The following is a 24,133-nucleotide window of genomic DNA, read 5'->3' as shown; positions in this document are numbered from 1 at the left end:
CTTGTGTTATTTATGTTATTGCAGGGTGAGCTGCAACACAGTGGACTTCCTCCTAGGGCACACCACCTCAGTGCTAACAGTATAACTCTGGTTCATAGGCACATCATTACTGCAGACAATAGCTGTAGGATCAGTAGAGACATTCTGGGCAGTAAGAGGGACATAAATCAGGTTACTTACATTGTGTCTTCCAACGCCCCCTGGGATAATGTACATTTGCTGAAGCATTATGAAAACTCTGCATCACAATGGTAGGGATTAATTGAGCTGGACTTGGGTCATGTTCTTTTTTTATATTTAATGTATGTAATAGATCTGTCATTCTCATTGAAAGCCAGTCTAAGAAGAGGTAGATCTGTTCTATGTGCCCTATTTCTATGCTTCCCGTTCTTAAGTTTCATTTTTTTGCGTCTTTTACTTTCAGTTTTGTACACCAGCTTGAAACATGAAAATAAAATATTTTTGGTTATGGAAAATCCACAGCGATTTAGATGGTACAGTGATTCTCTACACTATACTTGCTTGTTTTGTCACATAAACTGAAATTAAGCAAAGTATTACAATTTTAGCAACCAGGAAATAAATGGCGGCGCGATTACTGCATAGAGCATCTTAAAGTAAAATAATTTTTCATTAAAAAAAAACATTGGAATTTCAGTTTACTTCATGAATCGAAATGGATTTAAATCCAACCATAGCTCTAAATAACCACAACCCTACTCACCCTGATAATCCATGATATTGACCAGATCGTCGAGTGGCCACTCTAACAATCCTCAAAGATGGAAGGCAGTGAGGAGGCGAGATCAGGTGGGACCATTCTAGCCAATGATAGGGCAGATAGGTGTGTGACTAGGCCTGTTACAGTGACCGTATTACCGCCACACCGGCGCTCGAGTCATGACCGCAGTCAAATTCCACATGACTGTTTAGTCACGGTAACTAGGCTTCTCCCAGCTCTGATGCTGCTGCTGGTCATTAGTAGCCTACCAAACTTGTTAACTGCCAGCTACTCAGGACTCTATTGTCCTTCTAATCACTCTGACATCAGTGCAAATGTATTTTGAAACATAAAACAATTCATGAGACCATGATCTCATGTTGCTAAACATTTCTATAGGCTATGCAATTGCGGGAGAAAATAGAGTGATGGCCTCTATTAAAAAGAGGATCCCATCAGCTTTCTATAAGCTAGGCCTAATATATTTATAAACTTTCCTAATATTAAGCACATTGCTTTGCTTTATAACAGGAGTATAGCCTACCTGGCTGGCATGAAAATAAACCACGGGAAAAGCATCCTCCATTCGCTATTTAAGTGCATTTTCCCATGACCCTGTTCCAAGACAGGTGCATGATAATGGTACATTCTAAATAAAAACTAATTTTACACATATATTATATAGTATACTGTATGTAATGACATTAAGAATAGTCTGATGGGTGACAATATTAGTCTATCACTTGTGAATGATGCCCAGCGTGTGCAGTAAGGCAAGAAACAATGCCTTTTGTTGACTTTTTCTAAGGCCATTGTCACACACCTCATGCAACCTAGCCAATACGTCTATATGTTTTGATAAGGTTTGTATCACAACTAAAGTGGCCAAATAACGTATTGAAATTAAACACATTAATCTGCTTTACAACCGGTGTAGAGCCTAACTGGCATACATAAACGGTGCCTGAGGTTCTAATTTGGGGAAGGTCATTTTCACTGGCATAAGGTTTGATTATATTTTCACCATAAAAATGCACCTTTATAATAAAAGCATTACATGCATAATTACATTTGGGGTCATTTCAGAACAGTGTTATCCCGCTAATTGATTGCATTTTGGAACTTTTGCGCTGATAGCCTACTACCGTGTACGCATTGCTGCGTTTATGTGAAGAAATAGTTTAACGTTTCAAGCTGAAAGTTCTGATCTGTTGCATCATTGCTTTTTTTTTGATGGGTGATTGTATTCATTTGGGATTTTTCACATCCCAAAGTATGTTGTGAATATTTATTTTTTTGCACAGAAGGACAATTTAACCAATTCAATAGGTCAACTTGTGTACTATGTGAGATAGTAGATTGACATAGGCTAGCGTATTTTGCTGTTCGTTAAGCCAACTCTTCTTGCCATTTATCAGAGCCTAACAGACAACTCAGAGTACGCGTTTCTATTCTTCTGAAATAACTATTTTCTTCAGACCCATCTAAAATAAAATATTTATTGTGAAGGTGTAGGCTATATAAAACACATTTAGACTTTAAATATTTAGATGTTCCAAAGTTCAGCTTTAGTGGCTTGTAGGCTTTGTGTGGAAGCCAGGAGATGTTATATGTGTATATGTTAATTAAATGGTAAATTACCGTGAGACTAACCTGTTATTTCCTTAACAAATCACCAGCTGGAAAAATAAAGTCCTGTCCGCCACAACCCAACGTGTGAGCAGGCACAACTCAGGTGAAGTGTTAATTCTCTCCAAGTTGCCAGGATGTCAACTTTTCCTACTCATAGCAGTACAACCTAAGCATTACGAAAATTATATTTGATCAAGTAAGTAATCTATTTTTATTTTTGATGACTAAATTCCACACTCATTAATCGACAATATAAAAACTCCTTGAATGGGGAGAATTTTTATCAACACCACCTGTTAGAGACAGAGCTGAGTTATACCACCGGCTTCACCTCTTCCTCAGTCTCAAACCATTCCCTGTGACTGGAACAGGGCGGTGGCACCATCTAGTGGCACCAAAAAAACATGACAAGAGCAATCTTTTCACAATGCACTAGAGTTAGAAAGTCGGAGGCCTTTGTTGTGTGTGTAAGCAGTAACACAGCGGTCAACAACCCTTGTGACTGCAGAGATAGTTGGTACACAACCTTTCACTTTTGAGTCAACAAATATTGGTCTAGGTTGTTCTATTCAAAACTGGCACTAATGCTTACTCAGGATGCTACAGAAAAATTACATAAAGGACAAAAATAATAATAACACATTACAAAATCATCCCTGCCTACAGATGTAGTCCTCGACTACGACCATCCTGTCTCACGTTAACTTCCATCCGAATCTCCTCCACGGGATTCCAAAGCCAACTATAAACATAGGAACACCAGCAACATAAACACAAGTATCACCAGAGACAATGTATTTATTTATTTGGCAGCTTGGTACTCGAAGTGAACATCAAAATGAATGTGTCCAAAATTGCCCCACGATCAAAAAAAGTTGAGCACTACAGAGGGTCTAGGGTGCCATTTCCGACTCACAAAAATTTATAACATGTTCACTGCTTTGGGACAGCGTACAAACAAAATAATACAAATCACATATAGACAGGAAGCAACGACAGTCTTAGCAGGACCAACAGATATACCAGTGGATAGCGAACTTTTAATAAGCTCTTTATATTCTGCGGTCATTAGAAACCAAATCACAAAACAACCCCTAGCCGCTGCATCGTAGAGCAATTGATCTGAATTTTATTAATAGGTACAAGCAATATGTTGAAACTTCCACCTAGCCTATCAGAGGGCACGGGGGGGTGGGGCTACTACCAGATTGGCTCTGGTCTAAATAGGGAGTCATTTGGATCACCGCTGCAACCTCAACGTCCTGGCTGTGTGTCGCCGAGTCAAAGCCCTCAGAACCCAGGGTCTCTGTCCCATATGGCACCCTAACCCATATTATATAGTGCACTAATCTGGATCAGAGTCCTACGGACCTAGAGTTCTACGGACCCTGTTCAAATGTAGTGCACTATATAAACACAAGGGGGTCATTTGAGACAGTTGTCAGATGAGTTGCCATAAAGGTTTAGGTAGAGAGTTGGGGTACAAATTTATTTTACAGAGCCTTCTATGAGGTGGGGGGGGGGGGGGGGGGGTAGCTACAGTGGTCTTCAAGCAGAGGCTAGTGTGTTCCAGGTCTCCCAGTAAGGGATTGTGTTTCTTTACTGGGCAATGCCAATAACTCCACAAGCCTGGCGACCGCCAGCGTTGCCAGTCTTCAGACTCTCGTCGTTGCCTCCTTTTCCCAGATCATCAGCCTTCTCGTGGATCTAATGATAAAAGGGGGTGGAGGGACGCAAAAGAGAAAGCGAGGACAGAGAGCGCAAGAGGGGAGATTAAGGGTGGGGAAAAACAGGGTTGTGTTTATGTAGAGAACTTGAAGTGTGGCTGTGTTCATTAGGAATAAAAAGTCTGCTCAAAGCAGGTCAGCTAATGAGACGTTTGAAAAACGAGTCGTACCACCATGGTTCTGCCAATGATGGAGTCGATTCCAGTGAGAGTCAGCATCTTGTCCTGGATGTTGATCTTAGCCACACTGTCAGCTCCTGCAGTCACGTTGCCAAGGTCCCCTACGTGCCTAGCAACACAGACAGGATATGATGTCAGAGGAAAGACTACGGTTTTAGAATAGTGTACCCCCCCAAAAGTGCACACCGGTAGCAAAACAATGAGAGCCAAGAGTAGGTGGTTAACATTTCTCAAAACCACTATTGTTGCATGTGACCTCATTTGATTCCGTCACAGATCTACTCAAGAGTCAGCATAGCATTTAGAAACAGGTAGAGTAAGCGACGTAAACAGAAAACTCCAGCAGACTTCCCGACAACTAAGAATGTGAATATGAGGTTAAACTTCTCTGCTGCTCTGGTCCCATCAACTTGCAGCAGCGTGAAGGGCATCAGTGCTCTTAATGTTTGTTTGTTTTTATCTGCGGCTCATCCGGTTGCTCGTAGAAACGTCATGTCGCTGAGTCTTCGTTCAGACCGTATGATTCGTTGACGGTCTACAGTGCATTCAGACCCCTTGACTTTACACAAGTTATCCTCTTATTCAAAAAATGATTACATTCATTTACACACACAATGACAAAGCTAAAACAGCTTTAGCCATTTTTGAAAAAACATTAACACCTTAAGTATTCAGACCCTTCGCTATGAGACTAAATTGAGTTCAGGTGCATCCTGTTTCCATTGAGCATCCTTGAGATGTTTCTACAACTTGGAGTCCACCTGTGGTAAATTCAATTGATTGGACATGACTTGGAAAGGCACACACCTGTCTATATAAGGTCACACAGGAAAAACTAAGCCATTAACATATTCATCCTGGCCCCCCCGTTAAACATCTGTAGCTTTGAAGGTCCAAGAACACAGTGGCCTCCATCATTCTTACATGGTAGAAGTTTGGAACCACCAAGACTCTTCCTAGACCTGGCCTTCCAGCCAACTAAGCAATCTTGGGAGAAGGGCCTCTGTTCTTGGGGACTTTCAATGCTTCAGACATGTTTTTGTACCCTTCCCCAGATCGGTGCCGACACAATCTTGTCTTGGAGCTCTACGAACAATTCCTTCGACCTCATGGCTTGGTTTTTGCTCTGACATACATTGTCAAGGTGTGTGCCTTTCTAAATCATGTCCAATTATATAGACTTAAATTATAATCAATTTTAGAATAAGGCTGTAACGTAACAAAATGTGGATAAAGTCAAGAGGTCTAAATACTTTCCGAATGTTACTGCTATTTATGGGGATGAGGCCCGAGAGCCAATCATTGAGCTTCCAACATGCAATCTCTCCACCAGGATGGTTCTGCTGGGCATCAGTTGGTCGAGTCAACATGCAAACATAAGGACAGTTGCTGACGCCTACATGTGACTCGAGAGGCATAGAATCAGAGGGACAATCGCAAATGCATTTATTTGATTCCTATGGATTGCCAGGGGACCTCACGATACAATATGATCACCATAATTTAGGTGCCGATACGATATGGATCCGATTCTCACCATTCTACATGCATTACGATTCAATGTTCCAAACATATTGCTCAGCATATGTCCTGCCGCAGATGGACAAGACAGAGCCATGAGAACAAATGTTTATTACCGTGATTGATCAACAAGTGCTGAAAACAAATTAACTCCCTATATAAAAAGTTGAGAACAAGCTATGAAGGGAAAGACTGGAATTTTGGTTTGAGTACAGACCAGAGCAAAAAAATACAACTGCGATATTGTCCAAACGATAATTAAATATATGGATATTATTTTTGCCACTATCGATTGCCCCCCACCATCACTAAATCCATCACTACTCGCCACCTCAAAACATTGGCCGAGGTCAGAACATTAATGGTTTTGAGGGGAGGAGAGGACGTGAGGGGTCAAGGCAACAGAGAGATTCTCCACTTAAGATAGTGAGTCTGTCCCATAGACTATTAGAAGATAAAAAGGGCAAGACTGCCAAGAGTTATACATGCTATGGGTCATTACATTAACTAGAATACTATGTGCTTGATTATAACCATTCTATAGGTCTTTGTATAACTGTCTGTTGAATAGTATAAACAGCTGCACCATTAAATCATTACTAATGTGGCCATCTAGCACAATAGCTTTCAAAAACTCTGGGACCATCCAGACGTTTCACAATTGTGTCGTCTCCCTGAATTATGTACACGAAATGGCTGGGATTATCCGAGGAGAAGATTTGCAAAACTCCTGGTCTAGCAGGAGGCCTAACTCCTTCAGTCATGGGGTCAGACTAACCGAACAGCATCAGTGGGTCCTCCGTGGGTCTTGTTGTGGGGGTTGAAGTGGGGTCCGGCACTCATACAACCGTTGGTGTTGTCTCCGAAGGCGTGGACGTGGAAGCCATGTTCCCCCGGGGTCAGACCCGAGATCTCTCCCGTCAGCTTCACTGGAGCATCAGCACCCTACAGACAGACAAGTTATAGGCCTGTACACACACTAGGGCTGGGCACCGTATTCTACTATATACACCAGTATTGATGCACGGACCGATTTGAGTTCTCACTTTACCTTCTATAACACTATTTCAATGTTTGGTTTGTTACATGTGAAATGTACGTTTTTAAATCGATTACTCCATTTGCTACTCAAGTCGTCTCTATCCCCCTCTCCTCACGCATGCCACTAGCCACACCAAGCCCTGCCTCAAATTCACATTTTATTCGTCACATACACATGGTTAGCAGATGTTAATGCGAGTGTAGCGAAAACCTTGTGCTTCTAGTTCCGACCGTGCAGTAATATCTAAGTAATCTAACAATTCCACAACAAAAACCTTATACCCACACACACGTGTACAGGAATTAATAAGAATACGTAGATAAAAATAAATGAGTGGGCAAGGCAAGATGCAGTAGATGGTACAGAGTACAGTATATACATATGAGATGAGTGTCATTGTTTAAAGTGGCTCGTGATACATTACATCATTTTTTCCACTATTAAAGTGGCTAGAGATGAGTCAGTATGTTGGCAGCAGCCACTCAATAATAGTGATGCCTGTTGAACAGTCTGAAGGCCTTGAGATAGAAGCTGTTTTTCAGTCTCTCGGTCTCCGCCTGCCCCTAAGGGAGAGAGCGGTTGGCTCAACCACGGAGTCAGTGGGGACTTTGTTGCTCACTCAGCATGGTTTGACCGGCTTGATGACATGTTGCTCTCCACAAGCTTTTCTATACACCATTAGTTTGTGTATCTTACTGTCTTGCCAACTACCATCTGCTAGTTTCTCTCCTTTGCAAGGTGTTGCTAAAATAATAATAGTGTGTTAGCCCCTAATGCTAAAATCGCTAGTTAGCTGGCTATCTAGCTTGCTGAATGTTTTAAGAGTCAGAGCAAACGTAGCTGGCTAGCTAATACTGCCTGGTACCAGTGCTGGTGTATAGCTAGATAGTGGTGCACAAACATGCTCATCTTAGAGACGAATAGGAGAAGCATGACTATGTTGGCTAGCTAGATGAAGTAAGAAAACATGTAATTAAAAATCTATACTGAAAAAAAAATATTCAAAACGGGTTACCAATGCAATTAGAACAGTAAAAATACATGTTGTGTCATTCGTCTGATATACCACAGCTGTCAACCAATCAGTATTCAAACAGCCGGCTCGAACCACCCAACCACAACCGGCTCGAACCACCCAACCACAACCGGCTCGAACCACCCAACCACAACCGGCTCGAACCACCCAACCACAACCGGCTCGAACCACCCAGTTTTTAATCTCTATTTAAGGGTGTTCCTACATTCATTCTGAGCCGCACACTAAGCTCTGGTCGATGATCCGCTCTGACCACACAACGGCAATCAAGCACCCAAGCTAAACTAGCTAACGTTGGCTAGCTAATTCTAGACACAAATCACATCACTGACCAATTTACTCACCCCCAGCAGAGCTGGTAGGCTGTTATCATGTTATCTAGAGCGTCGGTGACTAACTGCGCTGCTGGCAATCATTTAAATTCGCTTTTTTTTGCCGACACCGGCCACATTCAACAGGTGTTGAGCGTTCGTAAATTCATCAGTTATTCTGCGCTCTTGCAGTCAAACGAGGGTGCTCTGAAGTCGCAGTTGATAGCTAGAGTGAATTTACGAACGCACCCTAAGTATCAGTGTTTGGTATGACAGCACAGACACTCAGGCTAGCATTGCACCAACAGAAAAACAAATGTAGCTAGCCGTTTTTGGACACTTGAAATGTTGAGGGATCAACTAGCTAGCTACAACAGTTACCGCTAGTTTGGTGGCCTCAACGACCACACGCCTTCACAGTGCAAATTTGGCATGACAGTAAGATTAACACACACCAGACAAGGTTCAAGGGAAATGGGGTGGACAAGGCAGAATGACTCTAGCCTGGTCTCATATCTGTATGTGCTCTCTGTAGGCATGAGAGCAGAAACGGACTGGCGCACAGGATAGAATGACTCAGCAAAAAAGGTCGCCATTTATTAAACCGTTACACGCCGTGTGTTAGTAGCTACAATAACGTGTGTAGCTTGCATTGGTTTTCGTTAACGTCAGCTAGCTAAGGTTTAGCTAAAGACCCCCAAACTTCTTAGTTAAACGTTAAGTGTGTAACGGGCAGAACTAGCTAGCATTTAAAGCATATAATTCCCCCCACCCTGCTTACAGAATACTAGCTATGGCTACGATATCTACCTATATTGAGTTGATCATTTACAACGAGGGGTTAAAGGTGCAACTACAGGTTACGAGACGACTGGTATCAAAGGCTGTCACACATGCTATGGCTACAGTAGCTAATGTCAGCAGGCTAACAAGTAAATAGTTTGCATGATTGAACTTTGAATGAAACCGGCGTTAGTCAGATACAAAGCTAGTTAGCGTTAAACGTGGTCAGGCAAAAATAACTAGCTAATGAGCTATCAACTAAACAGTTACATAAATTATCTGCAAGAGTTTTGACAAATAACGTTAGCTAAGATAGCCAAGTTGCTAACGTTAGCTACTTGAACGAGGCCCATCTACACAGACTGCGTCTCAAAGTGCATGCATGTATTTTCCTTATAAACTAAACATTTTACCTCCTGCTCAAAGTATACGGTCCCGGTAACTTCACCGGTTCCTTTTAGCACGCAAACAGCCTTCAGCGCCATCTCTACACGTCCTACTTGCCTGACCTAAAGATCTCAAGTCCCGAATACGAAATTTCTGCAAGCTAAAAATCGAGTATCTTTCGTCTAATAGTGTCCAATCAGGGGCGTGGGGATAATATTGTCCAATCAAGGGCGTGGGGATGGGTGAGCAGAGATCTGATTGGCTAATGAGAACACTTGTTCATAGGCTTGTTTAAATACATTTTGAACGATACATAACTTTGGGGAACACAATGTGCAAACAGTGGCAACCTGTCATTCAGGGCAGGTGAGCCCCACCTTGTTTAGCAAAAAATAAAAGGCAGCTCCAAAATGCTGATGTTTTAGCCTAGCTCAGTGCTTTCTGTGGTGGTGGGGCAGCAAGCAGAAAATACGGAGCGTAGGGGTTGGTAATGTTATTTAGTTGCGCTGTGATTAACTCAGTGTTGTTTCACTCATGGGGACACTACTTCACCATCGGGAATTCAAGCCCCTTGGGTGCTGCCATAGAGTTCCATTAGAACAGGGGTGTCAAAGTCAAATGGACGGAGGGCCAAATAAAAAATTTAGCTACAAGCCGAGGGCCGGACTGTTCGAATGTTCATTGAAAATTTTTTAAATGACGCATATAGTCTAGTGAACCTAATTGAACCTACTGAAAACCTAACAAATATATTCCAATATGATCAGATAAATAAAGCAATATTTTCTTATGGCTCTGTCAGTAATCTTTAATTTTCAACAGACACAAAAGACAAATTTCCTTTATATAAAAATCCCCATAACATGAACATTAAATGAAAGAAACCGGTATTCAAGGCACCATCAGTAGCCTATATTTTCTATTTTAGCAAAAGTGGGCTAAATTTACTTCAAAGAAAAAAACAATAATAGCAATTTTCTATCATCCACTCAACTGAAATATTTTTAAAATATAATTGGATTGAAATACAATAAAATAAAGTGCAAAAATCTATTAATCAAAAACAACACTTTGTTTAAGGAGAAGTAACATGCAGTGAAAACAAATATTAAACTTTAACTTTTAAACTTGAACTGAGTAAAAACTCTAAATATGTGATTGCACAGTAATGTTCACTTGTTTGAGGTTGAGGGTGATACTTGGTGGTGTCCCATCTTTTCCACAAGTTCATCAATGTTCGGGGTAAGGCTCTGAGCTGAGGAAATCCTCAGAATTGAGTGGAGGTGTTCAGCAGTAAGTCGACTTCTGTGTGATGTTTTGTTCAGGTTCATCAAAGAAAACAGTTGTTCACACAGGTATGTGCTGCCAAACATAGACAACGTTTGAGCAGCCTGGATGCGCAGCTGGGGCATTGTGTCGGGGAGGAAACGGGCGAACTCCGCAGCACCCACTGCCGCATATTTTGCCCTCAGTGCATCATTGCATTGGAGGTCAATCAACTCCATTTGGAGGTTTGGTGGTGAGCTTTCCACGTCAACAGCAAATGGGTTACCGAGCAGTTCCAACCTGCTTTTTTGTGATGATGCTCATTACATGCTCCATTTTCAAGGCTTTACCGCACAACGCTTCCTGGTGTATGATACAATGATAAGCTGTCAGCTCACCTGTCGCGTTTTCCTCTTGCATCTTTTCCCGTATCTTCGCCACCAGTCCGCTCCTGTGTCCACACATCGCAGGTGCTCCGTCGGTTGTCAAACCCACGAGTTTTTCCCAAGGCAGCTCCATCTCATTTACACATCTTGACACCTCTTCATACAAATCATGCCCCGTAGTTGTGCCATGCATAGGACGTAAAGCCAAAAACTCCTCTGTCACGCTTAGGCTGGAGTCCACTCCGCGGATGAAAATTGACAACTGGGCAATGTCAGAAATGTCGGTGCTCTCATCCACAGCCAAGGAATATGCAATGAAATCTTTTCCCTTTTTCACAAGCTGCTCTTTTAGATTGATGGACAACTGGTCTACTCTCTCGGCAATGGTGTTTCTGCTCAGACTCACATTTAAAAAGAGTTGCCTTTTTTCTGGGCAAACTTCGTCACAAACTTTAATCATGCAGTTTTTGATGAAATCCCCCTCCGTAAATGGCCGGGCTGATTTAGCGATCTCTTCTGCCAAAATAAAACTGGCCTTGACAGCAGCCTGGCCTTGTGATTTGGCTTTTTTGAACAGAGCCTGTCGAGATTTGAGGCCTCGTTTTAATTCCTCTGCCTTTTGTAGCCTTTGTTCCATGTCCATATTCTTGTTTTTGTCCGCGTGTTTCGTTTCATAATGTCGTCTCAGATTATACTCTTTCAGTACCGCCACACTTTCTCCACACAGAAGACACACAGGTTTTCCAGCTACATCCGTGAACATATACTCCGACTCCCACCTTGTTTGAAACCCCCGGTTCTCAGTGTCCACCTTCCGTTTTGCCATTTTTGATGGGTATCTGAAAGTTAATTTTACTGTGATGCTGACGACTGCTGTGCCAATAAATATTGAAATGAAGCAGCCTACTGCTCGGTGCGTCACCGTTGCATTGTGGGAAATGTAGTATTGGTGCGTGTAAAAGATCTGCGGGCTGCCGGCTTGCTGCGGTCTGCGGGCCGGTTCTAATAATAAATCAAGATCATCCCATGGGCCGTAAAAAACCTTCTCGCGGGCCGGATGTGGCCCGCGGGCCTTGACTCTGACATATGTGCATTAGAAGTTCCCACGGAAGAAGCCTTAAGGTCATTGGCCACATGTCAAATCACTTTATATCGATCGTAGCTTTGATTGGACTAATCGTACTTTGAAAATCTTAGCGAGCAAGCTAGCAGTCTTCGTCATGAATCAAGTCGACAAATCTACAGGCAAATCCTTTTCAATCCTTGTCAAATGAAGATAAATTATAGATAAAAACGTATCGGTGCTCATCGGCCATTGGACATAAACATTACACAAGTTGGAAATCACAAATTCAACAATGAGTGGTTTGGAAGGAATCAGTAGCTAACTGCAAGCATTGCAAAGCAATCACTAGCTTGTTATTCAGTGGAATGGGTGTGTGGTCCAAGTTTGGGTTTAAGGATCTCTTTTCCAAGCTTAAAAGGATAAACATTCAACATTGGCCAACCTATCAATCCAGAATGACTTCTGCCACGATCAAAACAACTGGAAACTCAGAAAATGGAAATCTCAGACTTCAGTGAGTTCAAGACAACAGGGAACTCGGGAAAAAACGAGCTCCGATTGGAACATACGTTTTGAACAGTCATCCAACTCAGAATTGCAAGTCGGGAACTCTGGCCTCTTTCTAAGGCTCCGACCTGAAGATCACTGACGTCATGATTCTACCTTGTTTTTTTTAAGGTTCCCAGTTGTCTTGAAAGCACCATAAATCCAGAGAATGCCAGACTGTGATGACAAAATTTGCCCATGAAGGACTGCTGCTCCACCTGTTCAAGTGCGCACAGCACAACACGCTGAGTCCAAAAATGCTGCATAAATGATGTAATATGCCAGGGAGATGTGTATACTGAAGCTACGAAAGTAATACTATGTTGTGTAGTAAGCTGTTAGTAGCCCATGTGCTTCACACTAGTAATTTGTTCCCTTTTCTCCTCATAACTTAACCTTAACTGACTTGGTGGTGCACATGTAGCCTATAGCCTGTTTTAGAGAAATGTCATCATCAAATATTGTAAGAGCTTTCATCGTCTGTTTTATATGCCCCTTTATTTATCCTACGGTTCTGACTTGGTGTACAGGGAGAATACTGTAAGAACGGCCCATGTTCTGAATTCTGTCACTGTAAATTTCAAAAGTGCTGAACAAATAGTTAAATTCACTACATCCATCCTACCTCGGTCATTAATGTTTTAATCGAAATTTCGGATTGCCTCTTATCCGCTCGTAGTCCCATTATGCCATAGTTTGTACATCTCAACCGTCAGTAGAAACCACATTTCTTTAAGCAAATCAGCCATATCAGCTATGTTTTTTTTTAAAGAGGCTGAATGAACTGTTTCACTGCCAGACAAGGCTCCTCTGATAGCCAGGTGTAGCAGTGTTAAGCTGTTGGTACTGCTGTTGGGACAGCTTTATGTAGGCCCTAACAGTTTGTGGGCACCGTTTGTCACCGTTATAGTGCAATTCATGTATTGTTTAGTGTCGTGTTGTGTAGTGGCTTTGCTGGCATCCATCTAAAGTTATATATTTAAAAAAATTCCCCACCAAGATTTACATGCTAAACCGGACAGGAAGATTACATCTGTGACTCAACCCACTCAAGTGACACACCCCTCGCAGGGACGGCATGGAGGGGCACTAGTAAGCCAGTGACTCAGCCCCTGTAATAGGGTCGGTCAGAGGCAGAGAATCCCAGTGGAGAGAGGGGAGCCGGCCAGGCAGAGACAGCAAGGGTGGTTCGTCATTCCAGTGCCTTGCTGTTCACCATCACAACCCTGGGCCAGTCTACACTCAATCATATAATCTACTGAAGAGATGAGTCTTCAGTAAAGACTTAAAGGCTGAGACCGAGTCTGCGTCTCTCACATGGATAGGCAGACCATTCCATTAAAATAAAATAAAATTTTATTTGTCACATGCACCGAATACAACACGTGTAGACCTTTCCGTGAAATACTGACTTACAAGCCCTTAACCAACAATGCAGTTCATGAAATAGAGTTAATAAAATATTTACTAAATAAACAAAAGTTTAAAAAATGTAATCAATCAAAAAGTAACACAAGAAATGTACATAACAACGAGGCTAAATACAGGGGGTACCGGTACCGAGTCAATGTGGAGGCTATATACAGGGGGTACCGGTACCGAGTCAATGTGGAGGCTATATACAGGGGGTACCGGTACTGAGTCAATGTGGAGGCTATATACAGGGGGTACCGGTACAGAGTCAATGTGGAGGCTATATACAGGGGGTACTGGTACAGAGTCAATGTGGAGGCTATATACAGGGGGTACCGGTACAGAGTCAATGTGGAGGGGTACAGGTTAGTCGGGGTAATTTGTAAAGTGATTATGGATAGATAATAAACAGCGAGTAGCAGCAGTCAATGTAAATAGTCTGGCTAGCCATTTGATTAATTGTTCAGCAGTCTTATGGCTTGGGGGTAGAAGCTGTTAAGGAGCCTTTTGGTCCTAGACTTGGCGTTCCGGTACCGCTTGCCGTGCGGTAGCAGAGAGAACAGTCTATGACTTGGGATTGTTTTGGGCCTTCCTCTGACTAGTATATAGGTCCTGGATGTCACGAAGCTTGGCCCCAGTGATGTACTGGGCCATATGCACTACCCTCTGTAGCGTCTTACGGTCAGATGCCGAGCAGTTGCCATACCAGGCGATGATGCAACCGGTCAGGATGCTCTCGATGGTGCAGCTGTAGAACTTTTTGAGGATCTGTGGACCCATGCCAAATCTTTTCAGTTTCCTGAGGGGGAAAAGGTGTTGTCGTGCCCTCTTCACAACTGTCTTGGTGTGTTTGGACCATGATAGTTTGTTGGTGATGTGGATACCAAGGAACTTGAAACTCTCGACCCGCTCCACTACAGTCCGTCCATGTTAATGGGGGGCCTGTTCGGCCCTCCTTTTCCTGTAGTCCACGATCAGCTCCTTTGTCTTGATCACGTTGAGGGAGAGGTTGTTGTCCTGGCACCACACTGCCAGGTCTCTGACCTCCTCCCTATAGGCTGTCTCATCATTGTCGGTGATCAGGCTGTTGTGTCGTAAGTAAACTTAATGACGGTGTTGGAGTCGTGCTTGGCCACGCAGTCGTGGATGAACAGGGAGTACAGGAGGGGACTAAGCACGCACCCCTGAGGTGCCCCAGTGTTGAGGATCAGAGTGGCAGATGTGTTGTTGCCTACCCTTACCACCTGGGCCGGCCCGTCAGGAAGTCCAGGATCCAGTTGCAGAGGGAGATGTTTAGTCCCAGGGTCCTTAGCTTAGTGATGAGCTTTGTGGGCACTATGGTGTTGAATGCTGAGCTGTAGTCAATGAACAGCATTCCCACATAGGTGTTCCTTTTGTCCAGGTGGGAAAGGGCAGTGTAGAGTGCGATTGAGATTGCATCATCTGTGGATCTGTGAGGGCGGTATGCAAATTGGAGTGGGTCTATTGTTTCTGGGATAATGGTGTTGATGTGAGCCATGACCAGCCTTTCAAAGCACTTAATGGCTACCGAAGTGAGTGCAGCTGCATAGTGAGGATCCCAGCCTATAGAATAACAGCTGCATAGTGCGGATCCCAGCCTATGGAATAAAAGTGGGGCTTTTATTACTCAATCTAATTCATGGTGATAAAAAAAAATCCACAGGCCTAATGGACACATGCTCAAACTCACACACTTTTGATAGACTTAAAGGGGCAATCTGTAGTTGCTACATCTATTTTTGAACTTATAAATTAAATATATATAATTAATTCTTGAAGAATATAACTTATAAATGCCTCATGAGCTTAGTTCCAACTGTCACATTCCACAAGAACCCAAAATATAAGGTTGTTTTACTCCAACGTTTGTAAACATTGTAAATGTAAACAAACACTGTATAGCCTCATAACATGGTTAAAACAGTCCTTGCATCCATAGCTCTGTCTATTCATCTGAGAGTGGTTACACTTCTCCAGGCCCATCCCTCAGCTTTTTACCAAAACAGAGGCGGAGCGACCATTTTGTTATCGTTTCATTTGTTGATTTTCCCTTTAAACAGCTGCATATTATAAAGATATCAAAGTGTCACCAACTAAAAGGTAATCAACAGGCCTATAGCAAATACAGCATATGGCATTCATTTATCACATGTAAATAGAACTTTTCAGTAGTGCTCAAAGCATGCCATTCCATGAGCGCAGCATTTATGTTTCAACTCGAATCAATGAGCCCAATTACTTCTCAATGACAACAAAATCATAAACAACAGAGTAGGGCTGGCTAATAAGTCCTTAGTTTTGGAGATATGCTCAGGTAAAACAATTTGGCTAATCTATACTTCCATATGCTGTATTTGCTCTCGCCATCACGGTTGACAACTCCATTGTGTCCTCCTCCCAGAGCGCTAAGAACCTTGGCGTGATCCTGGACAACACCCTGTCGTTCTCAACTAACATCAAGGCGGTGGCCCGTTCCTGTAGGTTCATGCTCTACAACATCCGCAGAGTACGACCCTGCCTCACACAGGAAGCGGCGCAGGTCCTAATCCAGGCACTTGTCATCTCCCGTCTGGATTACTGCAACTCGCTGTTGGCTGGGCTCCCTGCCTGTGCCATTAAACCCCTACAACTCATCCAGAACGCCGCAGCCCGTCTGGTGTTCAACCTTCCCAAGTTCTCTCACGTCACCTCGCTCCTCCGCTCTCTCCACTGGCTTCCAGTTGAAGCTCGCATCCGCTACAAGACCATGGTGCTTGCCTACGGAGCTGTGAGGGGAACGGCACCTCAGTACCTTCAGGCTCTGATCAGGCCCTACACCCAAACAAGGGCACTGCGTTCATCCACCTCTGGCCTGCTCGCCTCCCTACCACTGAGGAAGTACAGTTCCCGCTCAGCCCAGTCAAAACTGTTCGCTGCTCTGGCACCCCAATGGTGGAACAAACTCCCTCACGACGCCAGGACAGCGGAGTCAATCACCACCTTCCGGAGACACCTGAAACCCCACCTCTTCAAGGAATACCTAGGATAGGATAAAGCAATCCTTCTGCCCCCACCCCCCCCCCCTTAAAAGATTTAGATGCACTATTGTAAAGTGGCTGTTCCACTGGATGTCATAAGGTGAATGCACCAATTTGTAAGTCGCTCTGGATAAGAGCGTCTGCTAAATGACTTAAATGTAAATGTAAATGTAATATTTCAAGGTCCTATTCTCGAAGATCAAAGGGTATACCATTTATTGGAATGACTAGAATTCTGTTTTGCTTTTTAATGTAAAGATATAATTTAATCGTATTATATGTAGTAGAAAGCGATGGGTTAGAGGAAACCTACATAACCAAACCATAAAGTAAAATTTAACATCCATATATGGCCAGCTATGTAAACTTTAACATTGATTTATCCGTTAATAGATGTCGTTCAATTGGTAACATACATTTCTGTCTTCTTCTAATGCCTTAAGGGGAAAGTAATCTAAAAGTAATGGAATGTAATCAGATTACGTTACTGGGTTTGGGGTAATCCAAAAGTTGCGTTAATGATTACAATTTTGGACAGGTAACTAATAACTGTAACAGATTACAATTTGAAAGTAACCTACCCAACCCTGTCCGCATAGCAGTGAAAGTTGACATTGTGTTTCCCGAATGACATCCCCAAGAGGTAGAATATATAGTGAAAGAAAACAATAGTGGTCCTAAAACGGAACCTTGAGGAACACCGAAACGTACAATTGATTTGTCAGAGGACAAACCATCCACAGAGATGAACTGATATCGTACCCGACAGATAAGATCTAAACCAGGCCAGAACTTTTCCTTGTAGACCAATTTGGGTTTCCAATCTCTCCAAAAGAATGTGGTGATCGATGGTGTCAAAAGCAGCACTAAGGTCTAGGAGCGCAAGGACCAATTAAAAAAAAAAAGATTTACAATGAAGGCCTACCAAAGGGCAAAAAACATCCTGAGGGGACGGGGGCTGGGATTAAAAATAAAATAATAGGACAAAACAGACTGGCTTCTATAGTCCAAAATCGGGCTTGGTTAAGCTGCATACTGGACCCTATTCTAACTAAACTACTGAAAGAGCTACTTCCTGTGCTTGGCCCTCCTATGTGACCATATATGGTCTGGAATCTGTATCTTTCCAAGCTACGTGTCTTTATCACATACTATTAAATTGTCAGATTTTTTTATTTTTTTATTAATAAATGGTAAATAACCCAATGTCCTTGCATGACATACCGTCGTCTCAAATAAAACTGTGAAGGACCTCGGCGTTACTCTGGATCCTGATCTCTCTATTGACGAACATATCAAGACTGTTTCAAGGACAGCTTTTTTCCGTCTATGTAACATTGCAAAAAAAATCAGAAACTTTCTGTCCAAAAATTATGCAGTAAAGTTCATTCATGCTTTTGTCACTTCTAGATTAGACTACTGCATCTTCTTGTTCCGGGCGGCTCCCCCCCCTCGGGTTCGTTCCGTGGCGGAGATCTTCGTGGGCTGTACTCGGCCTTGTCTCAGGGTAGTAGGTTGGTGGTTTGAAGATATCCCTCTCGTGGTGTGGGGGCTGTGCTTTGGCAAAGTAGGTGTGGTTATATCCTGCCAGGGGTATCGTCGGACCGGGCCACAGAGTCTCCCGACCCCTCCTGTCTCAGCCTCCAGTATTTATGCTGCAATAGTTTATGTGTCGGGGGGCTAGGGTCAGTCTGTTATATCTGGAGTATTTCTCCTGTCTTATCCGGTGTCCTGTGTGAATATAAATATGCTCCATCTAATTATCTCTCTCTCTCTTCCTCCCATCCCGGAGGACCTGAGCTCTGGGACCATGCCTCAGGACTACCTGGCCGGATGACTCCTTGCTGTCCCCAGTCCACCTGGTCGTGCTGCTGCTCCAGTTTCAACTGTTCTGCCTGCGGCTATGGAACCCTGACCTGTTTACCGGACGTGCTACCTTGTCCTGGACCTGCTGTTTTCAACTCTCTCTCTACCGCACCAGCTGTCTCTAACTCTGAATGCTTAGCTATGAAAAGCCAACTGGCATTTAGTCCTGAGGTGCTGACCTGTTGCCACTGTGATTATTATTATTTGACCCTGCTGGTCATCTATGAACGTTTGAACATCTTGGCCATGTACTGTTATAATCTCTACCCAGCACAGCTGTCACGATCGTCGTAACTTTGAGGAACAGTGGACCAAGGCGCAGCGTGAGAGAAATACATCTTCTTTTATTTAGAGAAGACGAAACACAAAAAACGAACACTTTTACAAAACAAAACAACAAACGACCGTGAAGCTACAAACGTTAGTGCATACACAAGCTACAAACGTTAAACATAGACAATTACCCACAATAGCCTAATGCCTATGGCTGCCTTAAATATGGCACCCAATCAGAGACAATGAAAGACAGCTGTCTCTGATTGAGAACCATTCAGGCAACCATAGACATACCTAGACACCTACACTAAACACAACCCCATAACCTCTACAAAACCCCCTATACAATACAACCACCCAAGACGAGACAAATACACACACACATCCCCCCTGTCACACCCTGACCTAACCAAACTATTACAGAAAACAAAGGTAACTAAGGCCAGGGCGTGACAACAGCCAGAAGAGGACTGGCCACCCTCAGAGCCTGGTTCCTCTCTGGGTTTCTTCCTAGGTTCCTGCCTTTCTAGGGAGTTTTTCCTAGCCACAATGCTTCTACATCTGCATTGCTTTCTGTTTGGGGTTTTAGGCTGGGTTTCTGTACAGCACTTTGTGACATTGGCTGATGTAAAAAGGGCTTTAGAAATACATTTGATTGATCGATTGATTAAACGTGAATCGATTATCAATTGTGGTATGGTTTTCTAAACATAAACCTCTGTACTTTCATATCCCTTCAAAATAATTTCACAAATGCTAAATATTTATTTACTGTAGTGTACACTGTTTGAACCTGTTTTAACACAGTTGCAGCCAACAGTATTTTTCAACGACAACACGTTTGTGGCGTCCGTCTTCCATTTACACACAGGTGTTCAGGAGACTCGGATAGCTAATTAGCACAGGTAGTCCACTCTGTCTTCCATCTGTTTTCCATAAACAATGATCTGTAACATGGAGTTATGGCCGTGTGGGAACCCGAACCCTATAAAAGGTGTGTAGTAATTTAACCTTTTTGTTTTTTGAAGATTATTTTTCGTTGATATGAAAGATAAGGTCCTTATGCTTCCAAAACTGTACCGCAAGCGGTGCCTTTTAATGTAAGGATGAGAACGGGATTGTTCATAATTGATTAGTAATGCCTGACTTGCGTCTACAAATTCCTGTCTGTCACATAAATGGATTGAGATGTTGATTGCAACTCCAGCATTCAAAAGTGACCAAAACATCAGCCAGGAAGTATAGGAACTGAGAAGTGGTCTGTGGTCACCACCTGCAGAACCACTCCTTTATTGCGGGTGTCTTGCTAATTGCCTATAATTTCCACCTTTTGTCTAATCCATTTGCATAACAGCATGTGAAATGTATTGTCAATCAGTGTTGCTTCCTAAGTGGACAGTTTGATTTCACAGAAGTGGGATTGACTTGGAGTTACATTGTGTTGTTTAAGTGTTCCCTTTATTTTTTTGAGCAGTGTACATACAGTACCAGTCAAAAGTTTGGACACACCTACTCATTCAAGAGTTTTTCTTTATTTTTACTATTTTCTACATGGTACAATATTTGTGAAGACATCAAAACTATGAAATAACGCATATGGAATCATGTAGTAACCTAAAAAGTGTTAAATAAATCAAATAAATATATTTTATATTTGAGATTCTTCAAAGTAGCCACCCTTTGCCTTGACAGCTTTGCACACTCTTGGCATTCCCTCAACCAGCTTCATGAGGTAGTCACCTGGAATGCATTTCAATTAACAGGTGTGTCTTGTTAAAAGTTAATTTGTGGAATTTCTTTCCTTCTTAATGCATTTGAGACAATCAGTTGTGTTGTGACAAGGTAGGGGTGGTATACAGAAGATAGCTCTATTTGGTAAAAGACCAAGTACATATTATGGCAAGAACAGCTAAAATAAGCAACGAGAAACGACAGTCCGTCATTACTTTAATGTCACACCCTGATCTGTTTCACGTGTCTTTGTGATTGTCTCCACCCCCCTCCAGGTGTAGCCCATCTTCCCTATTATCCCCTGTGTATTTATACCCGTGTTCTCTGTCTGTTGCCAGTTCGTCTTGTTCATTCATACCTACCAGCGTTTCCCCCCTTGCTCCTGTACTCTGGATTCCTGACCTCTGCCGACCCTGACCCTACAGTGCCTGTTTTCTAGTTTTCACGGTTTGACCTTTTCTGCCTGCCCTGACTCTGAGCCTGCCTACCGTCCCGTACCTTTGCCCCACTACTCTGGATTACCGAACTCTGCCTGACCCTGACCCTGTCTGCCGTCCTGTAACCCTTTGACTGCCCATGTTCAAATTAATAAACTTTTGTTACTTCGTCATTGTCTGTCTTACCTTCAAACGTGTTACTATAAGACATGAAGGTCAGTCAACCCGGGAAAATTTCAAGAACTTAGAAAGTTTCTTCCAGTGCAGTTGCAAAAAACATCGAGCGCTATGATGAAACTGTCTCTCATGAGGACTACAGCAGGAAAGGAAGACCCAGAGTTACCTCTGCTGCAGAGGATATGATGAAACTGTCTCTCATGAGGACCACCACAGGAAAGGAAGACCCAGAGTTACCTCTGCTGCAGAGGATATGATGAAACTGTCTCTCATGAGGACCGCCACAGGAAAGGAAGACCCAGAGTCACCTCTGCTGCAGAGGATATGATGAAACTGTCTCTCCTGAGGACCACCACAGGAAAGGAAGACCCAGAGTTACCTCTGCTGCAGAGGATATGATGAAACTGTCTCTCATGAGGACCGCCACAGGAAATGAAGACCCAGAGTCACCTCTGCTGCAGAGGATATGATGAAACTGTCTCTCATGAGGACCGCCACAGGAAAGGAAGACCCAGAGTTACCTCTGCTGCAGAGGATATGATGAAACTGTCTCTCCTGAGGACCGCCACAGGAAAGGAAGACCCAGAGTTACCTCTGCTGCAGAGGATATGATGAAACTGTCTCTCCTGAGGACCGCCACAGGAAAGGAAGACCCAGAGTTACCTCTGCTGCAGAGGATATGATGAAACTGTCTCTCCTGAGGACCGCCACAGGAAAGGAAGACCCAGAGTTACCTCTGCTGCAGAGGATATGATGAAACTGTCTCTCATGAGGACCGCCACAGGAAAGGAAGACCCAGAGTCACCTCTGCTGCAGAGGATATGATGAAACTGCCTCTCATGAGGACCGCCGCAGGAAAGGAAGACCCAGAGTCACCTCTGCTGCAGAGGATATGATGAAACTGCCTCTCATGAGGACCACCGCAGGAAAGGAAGACCCAGAGTCACCTCTGCTGCAGAGGATATGATGAAACTGTCTCTCATGAGGACCACCACAGGAAAGGAAGACCCAGAGTTACATCTGCTGCAGAGGATATGATGAAACTGGCTCTCCTGAGGACCGCCACAGGAAATGAAGACCCAGAGTTACCTCTTCTGCAGAGGATATGATGAAACTGGCTCTCATGAGGACCACCGCAGGAAATGAAGAGCCAGAGTCACCTCTGCTGCAGAGGATATGATGAAACTGTCTCTCATGAGGACCGCCGCAGGAAAGGAAGACCCAGAGTCACCTCTGCTGCAGAGGATATGATGAAACTGTCTCTCATGAGGACCGCCACAGGAAAGGAAGACCCAGAGTTACCTCTGCTGCAGAGGATATGATGAAACTGGCTCTCATGAGGACCGCCACAGGAAAGGAAGACCCAGAGTCACCTCTGCTGCAGAGGATAAGTTCATTAGAGTCACCAGCCTCAGATGGCAGCCCAAATAAATGCTTCACGGTGTTCAAGGTACAGACACATCTCAACATCAACTGTTCAGAGAAGACTGCGTGAATCAGGCCTAAATGTTGGAAAAGCATTCCAGGTGAAGCTGGTTGAGAGAATGCCAAGAGTGTGCAAAGCTGTCATCAAGGCAAAGGGTGATATGTTTTGATTGAACACTTTTTTGGTTACTACATGATTCCATATGTGTTATTTCATCATTTTGATGCTTTCAATATTATTCTACAATGTAGAAAATAGTAAAAAAAAAACAAAAAAAAACCTTGAATGAGTAGGTCTGTCCAAACTTTTAACTGGTACTGTACATATTACGTCAACTACCTCTACCACTGCACATTGACTCGGTAATGGTACCCCTTGTATGTATATAGCCTTGTTATTTTACTGTGTTACTATTAACTTTTTAGAACATTTTTGGTTAAGGGCTTGTAAGTAAGCATTTCACGGTAAAGTCTACACCTGTTGTATTCGGCCATGTGACAAATACATGTGATTTGCTTTTGGCTCGGATAAAGCTACTTTATCTTAAATCAATTTACAGTTAACACACATAGTACCAGACCTTGGTTCAAATACTATTTAAATTAAATTCACATACATTTTGAAGTAAGTATTCAGATATATTTTATTTGAAAATACAAGTATTGGAAAGTGTTGCAATGTATTTGAAAATACTCAAAAACACAAGATTATTTTCAAATACAAATTAATACTCCCATGCAGTTGGACCCAGGTCCTTAAGAGTATGTGAAATAATGTATTTGGAAAATATTGTGGCGATCTTAACCCAAGAGAGGCGTGTACACATGAGCGACTTGGTTTAGAGAAGCTTGGGGACACGCTCTCCCGAAGGAAGATTATTGTAGCGACCTTAACCAAACATCTAGCAACCTCTTCAAGAGGTTTAGACCTCTTGGCGTAACGGTTCGGTTAACGTGTTTGCTTGACAGTTGTTGGACACGAGTTCCGAGTGCTGGTCGGGGCTACAATACTTTCAAATACATCCAATTAAAGTCGTTGATTTCAGCCACATTATTAGGAAATACTCAAAATACAGTAAATAGGTATATTTAAATAAATAATAAAATACACAAGTCTATATAGTACTATGTCTAGGGTATATGTGTTAACTTTAAATCAGCTCACTT

At 42.9% G+C, this 24,133-nt stretch overlaps 1 protein-coding gene across 1 annotated transcript; it reads right to left on the bottom strand.

Annotated features, from left to right (window-relative positions):
- Positions 1-3,133: 3,133 nt before the first annotated feature.
- On the bottom strand, positions 3,134-9,526 carry LOC129864142 (superoxide dismutase [Cu-Zn]-like). The gene is made up of 4 exons (XM_055936808.1): positions 9,366-9,526; positions 6,559-6,725; positions 4,251-4,368; positions 3,134-4,060 (listed from the first exon to the last, which is right to left on the bottom strand). Exons 1-4 carry the CDS (start codon positions 9,435-9,437, stop codon positions 3,953-3,955), a joined length of 465 nt encoding a protein of 154 aa, XP_055792783.1. The 5' UTR covers positions 9,438-9,526; the 3' UTR covers positions 3,134-3,952.
- Positions 9,527-24,133: the final 14,607 nt, after the last annotated feature.

Source organism: Salvelinus fontinalis, chromosome 10, assembly GCF_029448725.1.
Source record: "Salvelinus fontinalis isolate EN_2023a chromosome 10, ASM2944872v1, whole genome shotgun sequence".
NCBI classification, from domain to species: Eukaryota; Metazoa; Chordata; class Actinopteri; order Salmoniformes; family Salmonidae; genus Salvelinus; species Salvelinus fontinalis.
The sequence above is the reverse complement of the archived record's forward strand: the minus strand, read 5'-3'. Positions and strand labels throughout refer to the sequence as shown.